The 14487-nt window shown below is 33.4% G+C and overlaps 1 protein-coding gene across 1 annotated transcript in view; it reads right to left on the bottom strand.

The window, feature by feature from the left end:
• LOC106129580 (limbic system-associated membrane protein) overlaps positions 1 to 12084 on the bottom strand; it is a 52980-nt gene extending 40896 nt beyond the window's left edge. The window contains exons 1-2 of the mRNA XM_013328176.2: positions 11852 to 12084; positions 2838 to 3000 (exon numbers count right to left, since the gene is read on the bottom strand). Coding sequence (XP_013183630.2) covers positions 2838 to 2877 — 40 coding nt within the window. The 5' untranslated portion in view covers positions 2878 to 3000; positions 11852 to 12084. The remainder of the gene's footprint in view (positions 1 to 2837; positions 3001 to 11851) is intronic.
• Between the last annotated feature and the right edge of the window lie 2403 nt (positions 12085 to 14487).

The raw sequence follows: 14487 nt of genomic DNA on the forward strand, positions 1-14487 counted from the left end.
CAAATTCACTGTGGAACGAATTTACAACTCTAACTTGGTATTCTTGGTCCCTAAACCATTGTCTTAAAACTTCAAAATTTACCCAAAAATAATAGTTAAAGACTTACTTAAGATATTCGAATGAGGTAGAAAGCAAAAAAACAATATGTTTACTAAGTAGAAGTAAAAGTTTACAAATATTTCAATATTAAACGTTTAAAGTTTAGCTAAGCACAGTCAAATCAAGATTGTTCCAAATTGCAATTTCGCTTACTCAAGTCATCAAAGTATAAGACGTATTTTCAAGTTAGCCAAAGTAAACAACTTTGGTGCTTATATCCCAGTTATGAGTATCGCATGAAATGATATTGCAGTTTCTTTAGTGGCCAAAACAAAGATATCTGTTATCTTATAACGATGCAATGAATTTTTTAGTTCTTAGCTTATTTTATATTGATGTGTTATAATATGTTATAGTAAATTCCACTCTGTTCTTATTATAATTGGTGTAACTGCTCATAACATTATCTTTTAGCTAAGGCAGATTAAATTTACTAACCCTAAAATAAATAATAAGAAGAAATATTCAAGAGAAACGGTGGTAGAGTAGTTAAGAAAGTCGACCTTGTGTTTGAACCTCACCCCGGTTAATACCTAACAAAAACACGATCACCATTTACAGACACAGATTTAACAACGACATAATGTTTTTACTTCATACAGTGTAAAGAGACTTGATAGTCAAAAGATTCGAAGGACATATTTAGTGAAAAAAATCGACTTATTAAATCCTACTAACATAGTTATAAGTATACTAACATAATGAGTCTGGTTACTTGAATAAATAATTTTTCATTCATTCATTCATTAAAAATATTTATTATTGCCAGTTGTCAAAATAAAACTGTTTCAAGACTTAATATCAATAATTATTTAATATCTTAAAAAGTGTATTTTTGTATGTTTACCCATTTCCAAACGTAACATATGTTACCCCGAGAACCGTAATAAGAAGTAAACATGTTTACTTTTCACGAACATAATATGGTGAAGTCTGTTTTATTATAAGATAAGTATACGTAATTGGTTTGTTTGTTCGTAAATGTTTTGTCAAGTATAAAATATAACTTATGATTAGCTAATATGGTAATTGTGTTCATCTCATCAGGTACCTGTAAATATTTTTACTCTTTTTAAGCTCTTAAAGTGAGCTATGAAGGTTTTTTTATTCATAATGACATAACCGAGGTTTGAACCTGAAACCACAGGTCTCACATTCATTCTTAGACTCAGCTAAGAAGCAAAAATACAACCACTGCACCAAACACGCCTTTTTATGGATGAAATTATTCTAATAATTCATACTGGAATTTTCAAATCCTTAATTTCCTCAGGTGAAAGAATTTAATAAAGGAAGTTATAACTTTATATTCTCCTTCGTGTCAATGCCCTCTCTCTTCAGCGATGTGAATAATATAATACCGTATGTGGAACACCCGTACATCTTCCTGTAAAGCCGTGATATTAGTCTTCGTACAAGGCTCTAGTTTACTTGCACGAGTCCTTATCTAGCAAACAAGCTGTACAATGTAAGTTACATACTTTACCTCGTACATGCCTAAGGCGAACTTTAAGTAAAATCACTATTTACACCTCTTTCTATTAATAAGTGAACTACACCATAGCCTTGGTAAGTAGTTTGGTTATTGTTAACGTCAGATTTGCCTCAATAACGGTGTCAACATAATGGAAATGTAAGTGATGCTATACAAATATTGCGATTTGACAATACAAACTGATTATGTGTTTGTTTGTTTGTAATATCTTTATTGCATAGAAATTTACACAGTTACAAGAAAATAGTACATAGTTATAAAAGAAACAAATCACGTTATCGTTGGAGTAATTTGGTAGGTACACCCTACAATAATAACTCTTAATGCCTATAACTGGTGAAGACATTTCAATACAACTGTAAGTTCTTTATTTCAATATTCATTTCATTCAATCTTTAAATGTATTATTCAAGATTATGAATATTAAAGGGTATCTATTGAACCCTGCTAAATCCAATCAAATTAAAATAAATTCTTTAAAATATACTCTGAAATACAATTTACTCAAATAATAAGATAAAACAAACGATCTATAAAACTTTATGGCGTCATAGCGTCTAATATCAAGAATGCAATGTTTTCGACATAATAGGTGCTCAGTCTACCAATACTTCAAATAACACGAATATTTGCGCAAGCAAAGAACCGAATGGTCGGGTATTATAAAAGAGATGGCAAGTTATGTGGTAATAAGTGGGGTATAGATCAGGCTTAGAGCGGAAAGAGAGAATTATTTCCCACATTTGCGGTGTGCGTTGTAAGGATTACAAGGGAGCAAGATTTCTAACATTTTTCTCAGTTTAATAGCCGTATGGAAATTTGTGAAAATTTATGAATGAAACGGTAGTATAGGGTGAATTATTAGAAGTATGGTATTATATTATCAACAAGAAACGTATTCATAACATTTTTGAGTTACTATTTCAATTAAAAATGCACGCCGAGCTACTAAAACTACATAATACTCGTATTAGATCGTCAAACTTAGTTTAATCGTTATGAGAGCTCACTTTGCTGGAAACTGTAGGAGAAATCAAAGCATAATATCCCGAAATTCCTACGGGACACTAACCAGATTTAACTAATTTTTTAAAAATAAAACAGAGACTGAAACCTTTGACTATATTCACAGATACTATTACTTACTCAGAATCCCAGTTGCATCGTACTTAAACAAATTTTTGTTGAAAAAACCGTAATAACATTACTGTAATTATCTCATAAATGTAATTAAAAACTCACCCAGTCGAGCCACAAGACACACCAACGCCGACAGCCGCATTATGTCTGTCTTTTTCACATCATTACTGCAAATGAACTTTTTCACTTCAGTTCCACACTATCCTATAAGTCCCATAAGTCTTGCGACACCAGACGCTTTGAATTGATTAATCGTAGCCACGATCTGGAAAGAGAAAATATATAGTTAGTCAGTTGTTTTGTGCCTATATTATTATTGACTGTACCATTGTGGCTATACTATTTTTGGCTGTTAAGAAAGAAAGAAAGAAAAATTGTTTATTTGGTACAAAATACAAATTAAAACATGACAATTTACATCCAAAAATGTACCAAAAAGATATCCGCTCAGCAAATGTCACAGTGTGAGCCGCGACTCTGGTCTTCCGCGGATGCCTTTGCCAAATTTATTCTTCTATAATATTAATATTTTACAGGAAGTTTACGAGTTTATTAGGGAAAATGCATCTCTATTAGATCATCATTAATGAAGTAAATGTTCATTATTGGACAAAAACGCTCATAAAAATGGACAAAATCGTATGTATATATATATATATATATAAGATACCATAAATCGACAAAATTACTGATGAAGCAACTGTAAAGATATAGTGTCTGCCTGCCGCTCCGGAGAAGTAGCGTGATTTTATGAACCTTCCGGGTTATATGCTACCCGTTATTATACATACTTATAATCACGTCTATATCCCTTGCGGGGTAGAGAGATCCAGCAGTCTTGAATAGACTGAAAAGATACGTTCAGCTGCATGGCTTTGTGGTAAATTTGAGATTCAAATAGTGACAGGTTGCTAGACCATCGCCTGCAACAGAAATCCCAAGTTTATAAGCCTTTTGAAGACTAAACCAAAAATAATACAGGACTATCGTTAAAACTATTTATTTAACTGAATCATTATACACAGTCACAGTACCCAAAACAAAAGTAATCATGGCCGCGCTTTTTCCAAAAACATCGTACTAAAGTCAATACAATTATGTCTATGTATTATTTGCTGTAATGTTACATTATATACCAATTAAAAGTATTTATTTATTTATTCTAATGTAATTAACATATTCATTTTGTTATACAATTATATTTCTCAATAATTATTTTATTAAATCAACACATAACTGTTTCCTGTTTTCAACAATAAGTTGCCATATCAAAAAAATATATATTGCGAATCAACTTTTGAAATATGGCAATTATTTTTATACCAATTTTTTTATTTTTACACACATATTAAATACAGAAAAACCATTCAAGTCTATTTATTTGCTTTTGCTTTCACTTTATTAACCGTTATTAAATGTAATCCATATCCGTGAATAAGATTTGCGTGAAAGAGTAACAAACACTTCCACTTCCTTACAAACTTGCGTATTTATAAGTATATATTAGTGGGAAGAAAAGGATGTTTGTTTAAATATTGTTGAAATGTTTATGTGTGTGTTTAACACATAAAATCATTTTTATGTAGGTATATAAGAAATGCTGAAATAAACATACATAGATATGTACATAAAATCACGTTTATATCCCTTGTGGGGTAGACAAAGCCAACAGTCTTAAAAATACTGAAAGGCCACACGTTTGTGTTAATGATGTAATTCAGTTTCAAATAGTGACAGATTCTTAGCCTATTTGCAAAAAGAGTTTCCAAGTTTATTAGCGTTTCCGTGAAATAATTTCTTACATTTTCCTTCAATAATTCCTGATTGTAGGAAGCAGTTCTAATATCAAACGTGAATGATTACAAACGTACTATTTCTAGCAATAAATCGAATTCTAGAAAAGACGCTACAGTTTCTTTATATTATTAATTTGGTTTTTAACTTGTTATATTTTTTTAGTGGGAAAATCCCAATTAACTTTCACTCTCATAATGTATACCTTACGGGGTAGACAGAGCCAACAATCTCCAAAAGCCACATACAGATGTATGAGAATAGAATAGAGAGCAAACAGAGACTTTATTGTTTGATCATTGCATAAAAAAAGAGTCCCAAGCGTATTAGCCTTCCCCTTGATGAAATTTTAAAATCACTTAATAATGAAACTGAAATTCAAAGAATAATAACAGATTGCTAGCCCTTATACAAAAAAATCAATTTTATAATCTATGTTTACAATCTGAGAGGGAAGTGAAGCAGCTGACACATAGTTCACTACAAACAAAGTCATGAATAGAAGTAACCTTTGATGAGGTCTTTCATATCCCAATGGAGAAGGTTCCCGTGACCGTGAAAATAAATAACTAATATTACGTTCACTTTTTTCCAATATATCATTACCAAAAGTTTCGCTAACTTGTTTCCATTTTCATCGAAGCTTTCAACTCGTGTTAGTGTCAATCACATTCTACGAAGTTATTTGCTCCTATTATAGCGAATAAAATGTTACGAAACTCTTAGGGCGCTTTCGTGGTACTGACAAAACTTTTATCGTGGGACGATTGTCGTTTCCTGACACAATTATGTGACAATCTGTTATGAATAAAAAAAAAATAGGAAAATGTTGAAATTTAGTTTGATATTTTTATTAAATATTTAATAAGATATTAATTTTTAAGATACAAAAAATTTTCTGAGACCTTTATATTGATGTGTTATAATTGCACTTTGCTTTTTTATAAAATTTATTAAATTATGTCTGATATTATTACTGTAGGCCACCACTTTTAATTAAAAAATATCTAATAATTCATTACATTGTCAATATTGATATATTTTCAGAATGCTCTACAAAATATTTTAAAATGTTATTTAACGTTATGAATTTGTTTGGTATTCGTTTTTAATAAATATTTTAGCTATTTATTCGATTATTTCATTAACCAATTTAGAGTTTGCCACTTCACTGATCAACAAAATTAATAAACTATTACAAAAACGCTCACGCAATGCACAATGAGAATTCCGCAAACTAAAAATTAACAAAATCATTTCAATCGAATTGGATGAAACGATTTATCTAATTCGCCGGTATTTCGTCGAATTATAATCAATGAATCGGAAGCACGGTAACCCTTAACCAATTACCTTAATTGAGCTTTTATCCGATTTGAGCCTTCAAAAGGCTACATCAAAGCACGTTGGGGGTAGTGTTTGTTCAGACAGATGGACAGACGGTCTAATAGAATAGATCAAATTGCTGCTGATGTGTTTGAGTTCTGTTGCAATTGTAATTTGGTTTGCAGATGACGACGAATAGGCTCCTACTCTCACGGGAACGAACCTGATAATATATGTAGATGACGTATGTACATGGGTACAGTACAATCAACAGCATAATGCTTGGTTACCTCGGAGAGAGAGGCTGGAATGGCATTAGAATGTGTTAATGAAAGATTTCATGGAAATTTACATAAGGAAATATTTTTTTTTGTATCAGTAAAGATGTGACCGAAATTTATATGATGGGTAAGTAGATATGAGATTGTTTTCCTTGTTTTTATCTAATCTTTTCAAACCTATTAGCTTTGTTTACCCCTTAATAGATAAAGATATGATTATAGGTATACATGTACGTTTAATTAAAATTCATTTAGATGTGGGGAGAGAAAGGAATTACTCTACGTAACTAACAATTCTCTAATATATCACGATGTGGATATAGACGGTACGATGTCTGATTATATTATCTTTGATAGACTCCATTCATACAAGAACGAGATATTAATATCATCACAATTTAATGAAGAGCTAATAATAAACAGAAATAGCTTATTTATAGTTATTGACGTAATATGAAACGTATGCAAGAACAGGTACTAGTTACTCTCGAAGTTGTTCGTTATCCGTAAGTTCACTGACAATAACATTACATAATAGCTGATTCCTGTATTGCTCTTAAAGGTTATTTGTTTAAAGTTAATACCATACCAGCCACGCTGAGAACGCATTCTAATCAAATCAATAGTTTTCTCGTCATGTAAGTACATACAGACAGTGTGACAGACAGAAAGAAATTCAAAAAATTACAATTTTGGTCTTATGACTGACTGACTGACTCCTTGTTGGATTTTTGTCAAGCCTTCTGTCAATGTATGTAGGTATGAAACACCCTTACGGGGTGAGATATAATCAATATGAGTATCTTTCCATCATTTTATTTTTAAATTCGCGTCCTTTTTTTGTATGTTCTTTATAAATAGCATGCACTTTAATATTTCGGTGCCAAACCTGTTTAGCAGCATTGAAGTTCAGTTAAGTCGAAGGTGTGAATAATTTCCATATTCAGCTTCCCACGATACGATGAACGTGAAAGAGGTGAATCAGGTGTCAGGGTTGAAAAAACTTAAAAAGTTTTAGAATATTATAATATTTCACTATATTTCAGATGTCTGTATTTATTTCACTATGCCTTAAATGGGTCCTCGCCTCTCTGATGAGGTGCTTTGGATGCGCTTATGATCACGATTTCGAATTGAGTAAGTCAGGTTTTTCAGTTTTTTTCATAAGAAGAGACTCGTCGGAACTTTTAAATCTATACACAAATATTATTTAAAACTTAAAAATATTTTGCAATGAACTTGAAGATTTATTTGTTAGTAATGTTCATGTTGTATCTCCGAAACTCTCATCAAATTCACATTCAAACTCAACCTTCGTGAAGACATAGTAGGTACATAAAGTTATTTTTGAAGTCAAATTGAGAAATACTAAACTTCTCGATATCCTATTTCAAACAATCCGAATAGACAAAGTTGCAGCCCTGCCTAACACCAAACTTTGAAAAGGCGTTATGTTATTCGCTGAGGCGCCCGATTCCTTTGATCGGCGTGCTCGGTGACGAGGCTAAGCGCTACGTTTGTGCAATCATCGACGTAGAGGAAATCTGTATTTTCAGCTCCCTCCTCTTATTCTAAATCCTGTGCATAGTTAGTTGGTACGACTGAAACGGTGGGGTATCTAGCGAGTAATTTTATGTTCACAATTTTGGGATAAAATAGGTTAGAGATATAAAGGATCGGATTAAATGATGTTGAATGGGTTTTAAACGATACTTTGTAGTAATTAATAATAATTTCACCAATACAATAAAAAAAAATTCCAACATTTTATTTTGGTAAAATATCCAAAAAAACTAACGCGATAGAAAAGTTAAAAATCGCTACTTTTTACTTTGTACTATGAGGTAGGTATGAAAGTTTCACTATACTAAATGGACAAAACCTATTTTCAAAATAACTTTCAACGCAAACAACAGTTTACAACACCTATCGTTCTGGTTTATGCGAACTACTATAAAACTCGAAGTGTAATCGAGAAAAACTCGCAAAGCTTCCTTTTTTTGAAATAGTCGCCGATCGGCGAGCGGCTGTAAAAATTTTACGCTTCGGAAAAAACGGTTTTTGTGCAATCAGTGAGGATTGTGAAGAGAATCTAAGCTAAGCCGAGTTAAGCAGCGTGCATCGGAAAACATTTTACTCGGAATCCTATTACGGATTTTAAAGGGTTTCGTGGATTTCAAATGTGTTTTGAATATCGCCTCCCGTGCTTATTGTGACGATGAAATTGCTTCTACCTTTCTCTTTGGGACCTGTGTTTTGTAAATTACGTATTAAGATTTTTATTGCTTATTACGAGGTTGTAAATGTCAAATCAATAATACTTTTGCAAGTTTGACTGACTGAAAACCAAATTTGAACACAATTAATTCAGCAGACGTTAACAAAAACTGTCTTACCCGAATAAATTCCACACCAGGAAAAACATACGCAAATATATAAGTATCATATTTGCATCTCCTTTATAAACAACCCCAGTCCTACATGTACGCGAATAGTTTTCGTACACATATTGTAATAGCGACCTTGGAAGCCGTATAGCCTTAACCCAATAGAATTTGCCTATAAAACATTTTTGTAAGTTATGTCGCCGGAAAGGTCTGACTCTTCATTTGTAAATAAACGGCGTTTGGGTCGCTATATAAAATGTAGGAGTCAGGAAATGAGAGCGTCAAGGAGTATGATCGGTGTAAAATTGGGTAACATGATAAAGTTAGTTATTTTAGTCTAGTTATTAAGATTATCATAGTAACAGAATAGAATAGATTTATTTCCAAAGTAGAAATTAATTTTTGTATTTATATGTTATATATAATTAAACCGACTATGAAGAAAAAGTAAAAATGATATTCTGCCGTCTACCAATTTACTTTTGGAATATTATATTTTTTTTGTCTTAACGGAAATTTCAGATTTCTTCTCTTTAAACACTTCTACTTTCGATCGGAGTGAAAAACAAAGAGAGCTCTAACTTGGTTCTCGACTTAAATTAACTAAGTATCACATTGATACCACACTAGCTAACTTCAAACTGTGATCAACACCAAAAGTTAATCAAGTTGTCTCAACTTGACAACATTTGCTCTTTTTACGCGGCGCGGAATCAAGTCAAACATCGTTAGCGAACTGCATGTTTGCGCCGCGGGTTTGCTCGTGTACATTACTAGAAGCAAGCCTTTGCCACAGAGTAAATGATAGTTAACTTCAGAGTTGATAGCTGATATATAGATCTTTTTATATAGATTTGAGCAAGTCCAAAAAGCGTCAGGGCCACATGTGGACTAAAAACTAGGTGACGTTATTGAACGTTCCATCACTGGAAATTTATGATATTGCTACATAGGTCACAAGAATGCCCCAATTATTCGCGAAATTGTCAGATGAATAACTTAGATTACATTCGCAATACACGTTTAATATTTGCAGTCCAAAATAATAAAAATATGCTACGGCAAAAACTAGAAAAGGTTTAAATTGATGGCACCAAGGATTTATAAAAAAATCTTCTGATCAGCTTAAAAATTTTGAATGTGAAATCATTCAGTTAAACTTATTTTCAATAAGCAGAAGCTCTCAGTAATGACTTTTGAAATAATAATTACTAAAATATTATTGTTTAACAGTAAATTTCAACTCTTGCCATCAAGTTTTATGTTTCAGTTTTATTTATAAATATTATTTGTATTTTACAGGTTCGAATCGAACCAATTATTTTTTCGGAGTTACGAACATGACGCATTTTGATTCGTTTTGACAGTGATCAAAAATATTTTGAGGAAACTTAACCATTCAAGCAACTGGAAGTGTAGGTACTTATAATCGACTTTCCCTTGCAATGTTTCGGAGGTCAGACCACTCGTAGAGACATGATAATCATCAGCCTCCAAACGTCCACTGCTAAACATAGATCTCCTCTAATGTTTTCCACCACACTCTTTTGGAAGGAACCTGAATCCAACGATTCCCTTCGGATTTCACCAAGTCGTCGGTCCGCAGCGTTCCCACGCTGCGGACCGACGACTTGGCCGTCCTACGCTATACCCTTTTCGGTACGTGGTCTTCACTCCTAGAGTCACAGCCTAATAGCTAGGTCGTCCCCAAAGAGGAGAATCCACTAATTTAGGATTTTCAGTTCTCTTTTAAAAACCGTAAATTTCATCACCATCAAAAAGCGATTCGATTCGCATGTAAAAAACACTTTGTAAAAACAATTTACCAAAAAAAAAATTCGAAACACTCCGATAAAATTCGAAGTTGAAAATAAATTTCCAGTGTGAAGTCCTGAACAGAATTACAAAAACCGGCCAAGTGCGAGTCAAACTCGAGCTTCCGTACCATTATTTCCAAAAATATCGAAATTATCCCTACCTGATCTATTCTATTACATACATCACGTTTATATCCCGCATTTATGCACGGTAGACGTAGCCAGCAGTCTTGAAAAACTGATCGGCCACAATGAGCTATTTGGCTTAATGATAGAATTAAGATTCAAATAGTGACAGGTTGCTAGCCCGTCGCTTAAAACAAGAATCCCACCTATTCTATTCAAACCAATATTCCTTTGAAGTTTATGTTAAATTCAAATAAGAGATAAGTTCAGCCTTTTTACTATAGGAAACCTTCTTGTAATTAACAAAGATCTATTTAATAATATCTCGCATTGAAAGTAAATGTAATGAATTCTATCAATTCTATTTTGCGGTAAGTGTCTATTTCAAAAGAAGTTCATATTGTACTATTAAAGACTTCATTTTCGCCTAATATTCTATAGTAATATTATATTCTGCAGTAAGTTATTTATTAGTTAAATTACATTAAGAATGGTTGAAATAAAATAAGCTATCGTACTCTTGAACTTACTACTGATTTTAGAGTTAATTTTATGACATAAAGGGCATGCACATTTAGGGCACCGACCACCGCGCAGGCCTATTCCAACCGTTAGGTACTTCTAGGCTACAAACATTGCAAAGGTCAAGTTTTATATAATAAAGTTATAAATAAATGTAATGTAAAACCACAAAAATGTGTACCCTCTCTTTCATTGTGTATCTACTACATTTAGTGCAATTAATATAAAAAAAATTCTCTCTCTAATTCCTCTTCCCGTTGAAATTCCGGGAAATCCTCTCTTAGTGCACTCCTAGACCAGGAGTGTATAAGACTGTAGTGTATAAGATTTGAATCTGCATTGATAATGTCAATCATTCAGTTCGCCACACTTTTTTGTATATTAACAGGGAGAAATGTTGCTAAACAGCCAACAGCCTTATAGATGATCCATGATCATGATCGTGATTAGGAGTAAACGACGGAGAAGAATAAAAGTTAGAGGTCGATTATACACCAACCGTTATTCAAACCACTCAATGATTTCACCGCCAACATCAAAGTAACCTCTTCAGGATTTATTCGACTGATGCCTCTACTCATTTAAGCTAAGCTATCTTGAAAACATTGACGATGCCCGTTTTGAAATGAACATAAATTCAATGTTGTTGGTAACCTTTCTTTCTTTTTTTACCTATTTATCGTTAACTTGTTTTTGTTAATAGTAAATCAGTCTTCTAAGTCCTTAATTTTTTTATTTAAGATTTTCCTATCAAAGGGTAGAAACTAGTGTATAAAATTTTTATGTGTGTAGCGAGGGTGATAATTTAGGCGTCACATGTGTAACTTCCAATTAAAATTTAATTTATAGTTAAAAATCCTTACCTATAAGTTGCTCAGGCCTCGAATTTGCATCCAAAATTAAAATAAAACAAATCTTAAACACAACACTTGGAAACTAATAAAACTGTTATCCAAGTTCGTCACTATCACAGATAATAAACGATATGAAACTGGCTGGTTTATTTACGACTGGCCAATCAGAAGGCTCAAATAATTTTAATTCAAAATTTTACGTTTCATTCGCACCGTGGTACGAGTTTCGAAATTTGAATCGGCGCATAGCGCAATTCGCAGCAATTCGTACGCGGGCAACACGAGCGTCGAGCAGACTGGACCCCACCGCTGCTCTTTCCCACTGCGCATGTGCCATAGGGCCTCTTATAATTTGATATCTCACATCACCGCCTGTGACATTCCGTGGTAAAACCTACTCGTAAATTATTCAATTTTATTTACTTATCCGTACGCTTCTGAGGGGTATTATGAAATGGGTCGGTGATTCTTTACCGGCGGAATTGCCGGCGAACATGTATCTTTTCCCATTTATTTTTACGCGTGCCGCATGCTCGCGCCCGCAGTGAACCACGGAAATCTCTCCATCACATTAACTGATCCATTCTTTTCAAGTTCTTTATTTTCAGACTTGAAAAGGTTGCATAACTAAAATATTTTATATATCTCCGGTTATCAGAACCTTAAAATTCTATTAATCTCGAGGGAACCTAAAATAGAAAATATTTACCTTGATTTTCGCTTTTGGGAAATAGACTTTAAGATATTTTAATTTTTGAAGAAACGTAGTTATTTTTTTAATAATAAACGTAATTGTACATAAGACGGTTGTAATCCACTATTTTTCTGCTATTCTGTAGGTGTAAGATGGGAATTCTTAGAGACAAAATTGTTAAGAAATAGTACCTATATAATTCTCAATGGTGACAGCCAGACTGATAATCGATTATGAAAATATTTGACCTACAGAAAGATAAACACATACCCACCACCACCACCGTCCCCTGCGAGGTATACCTATGGCTCTATAATTACAAACACGATTTAATAAAACTGCAATTAATAAAAATAATAATCGTAAAATCAACCCTGTTCAGTATTCTGCTCTCAAAGTATGGGCTTGAAAAGAAATGCATCATTTGTAGGATTGCGAAGCGTGATTGAAAGCATTCAACAAAATTTTTATATATCCATTCAGAACTTAAAATACATGCAATGTAAAATGTAAGCAATATTTACAGATATTATTTTCTTGCATGGTTTCCTACAGGGAAAATAACTAGACGACACCCGCGACTCCACCCGCGTATAAGGATAAAATTCCGTTAATTAATGAGAGAAGATCCACATATTTATTATTAGAAGTTTAGGTAGAAACAGGCAGATATACTTTCAAACTATATTTTACACCTAATTATCACTTACTCTCTTTAGCTACGAATCCAAAGTTATCAATTTACAATAACACGAATACGGTAATTCATTATATGTTCTAAATATAAAATGTCGTCAATGTATACCAAAATGGAAAAAGAAACGACAAACCTTTATTCAAAGTAAGGGATCTGCATTCAATTATGCAAAACTCGACGAAAATAGTCGACTGTGAAAAAAATAGTAAAACATTTGCGTATTAGAGCTAGCCCAGTGAGATTGTTCAGTAAGCCGACTGCAAATAAAGAACCCACGATCAGTTTTGGCAGACTGCCCATACTCCATTTATTCCATTTTGTTCCACTGTGACCTCACTTCGGTAATGTTGTTAATATGTTGCCTAAATACATACATACATAAAATCACGCCTCTTTCCCGGAGGGGTAGGCAGAGACTACCTCTTTCCACTTGCCACGATCTCTGCATACTTCTTTCGCTTCGTCCACATTCATAACTCTCTTCATACAAGCTCGGCGGTTTCGGGTACTTTTGACCTGACCCTTTACCAGGACGTCCTTAATTTGATCAAGATACGTTCGTCTAGGTCTTCCCACTCCGACCTTTCCCTCCACACTCTCCTTGTATATCTGCTTAGTCAACCTGCTTTCATTCATCCTCTCCACATGACCGAACCATCTTAACATACCCTTTTCTATTCCTGTAACTACATCTTCTTTCACATCACAACATTCCTTTATCACGCTGTTCCTTATCCTGTCACTCAATTTCACACCCATCATACTCCTTAACGCTCTCATTTCCACTGCATTTATTCTGCTTTCATGCTTCTTTTGCCATACCCAACTTTCACTCCCATACATTAATGTCGGGACCAACACGCCCCTGTGCACAGCCAGTCGAGCCTTTTTGGATAGTTTCTGACTGCTCATAAAGGCATGCAAAGCTCCATTCACCATGTTCCCCGCGTTCACTCTCCTTTCAATATCACTATCATACTTGCCATCTGATGTAAACTTTGATCCTAGATATACAAACTCTTTCACTTGCTCCACTTTTTCTCCTGCCTAAATATCGTTAATAAAGGCTGGATATATAACGTTATGCTAGGTTATCATGTAACCTTTATGTCCCCGCCGTGGGCGTGACTGTAAGAAATGTCTTCTTTAATATCTTTGACGGTTGTAAAAACTATAAACTGTTGATGCAGCTCTCTGATAGTAATAAACTACATACATACATAACATATAGTCTTGTCTATATCCCTTGCGGGG

This window comes from Amyelois transitella, chromosome 16 (assembly GCF_032362555.1).
Source record: "Amyelois transitella isolate CPQ chromosome 16, ilAmyTran1.1, whole genome shotgun sequence".
NCBI lineage: Eukaryota > Metazoa > Arthropoda > Insecta > Lepidoptera > Pyralidae > Amyelois > Amyelois transitella.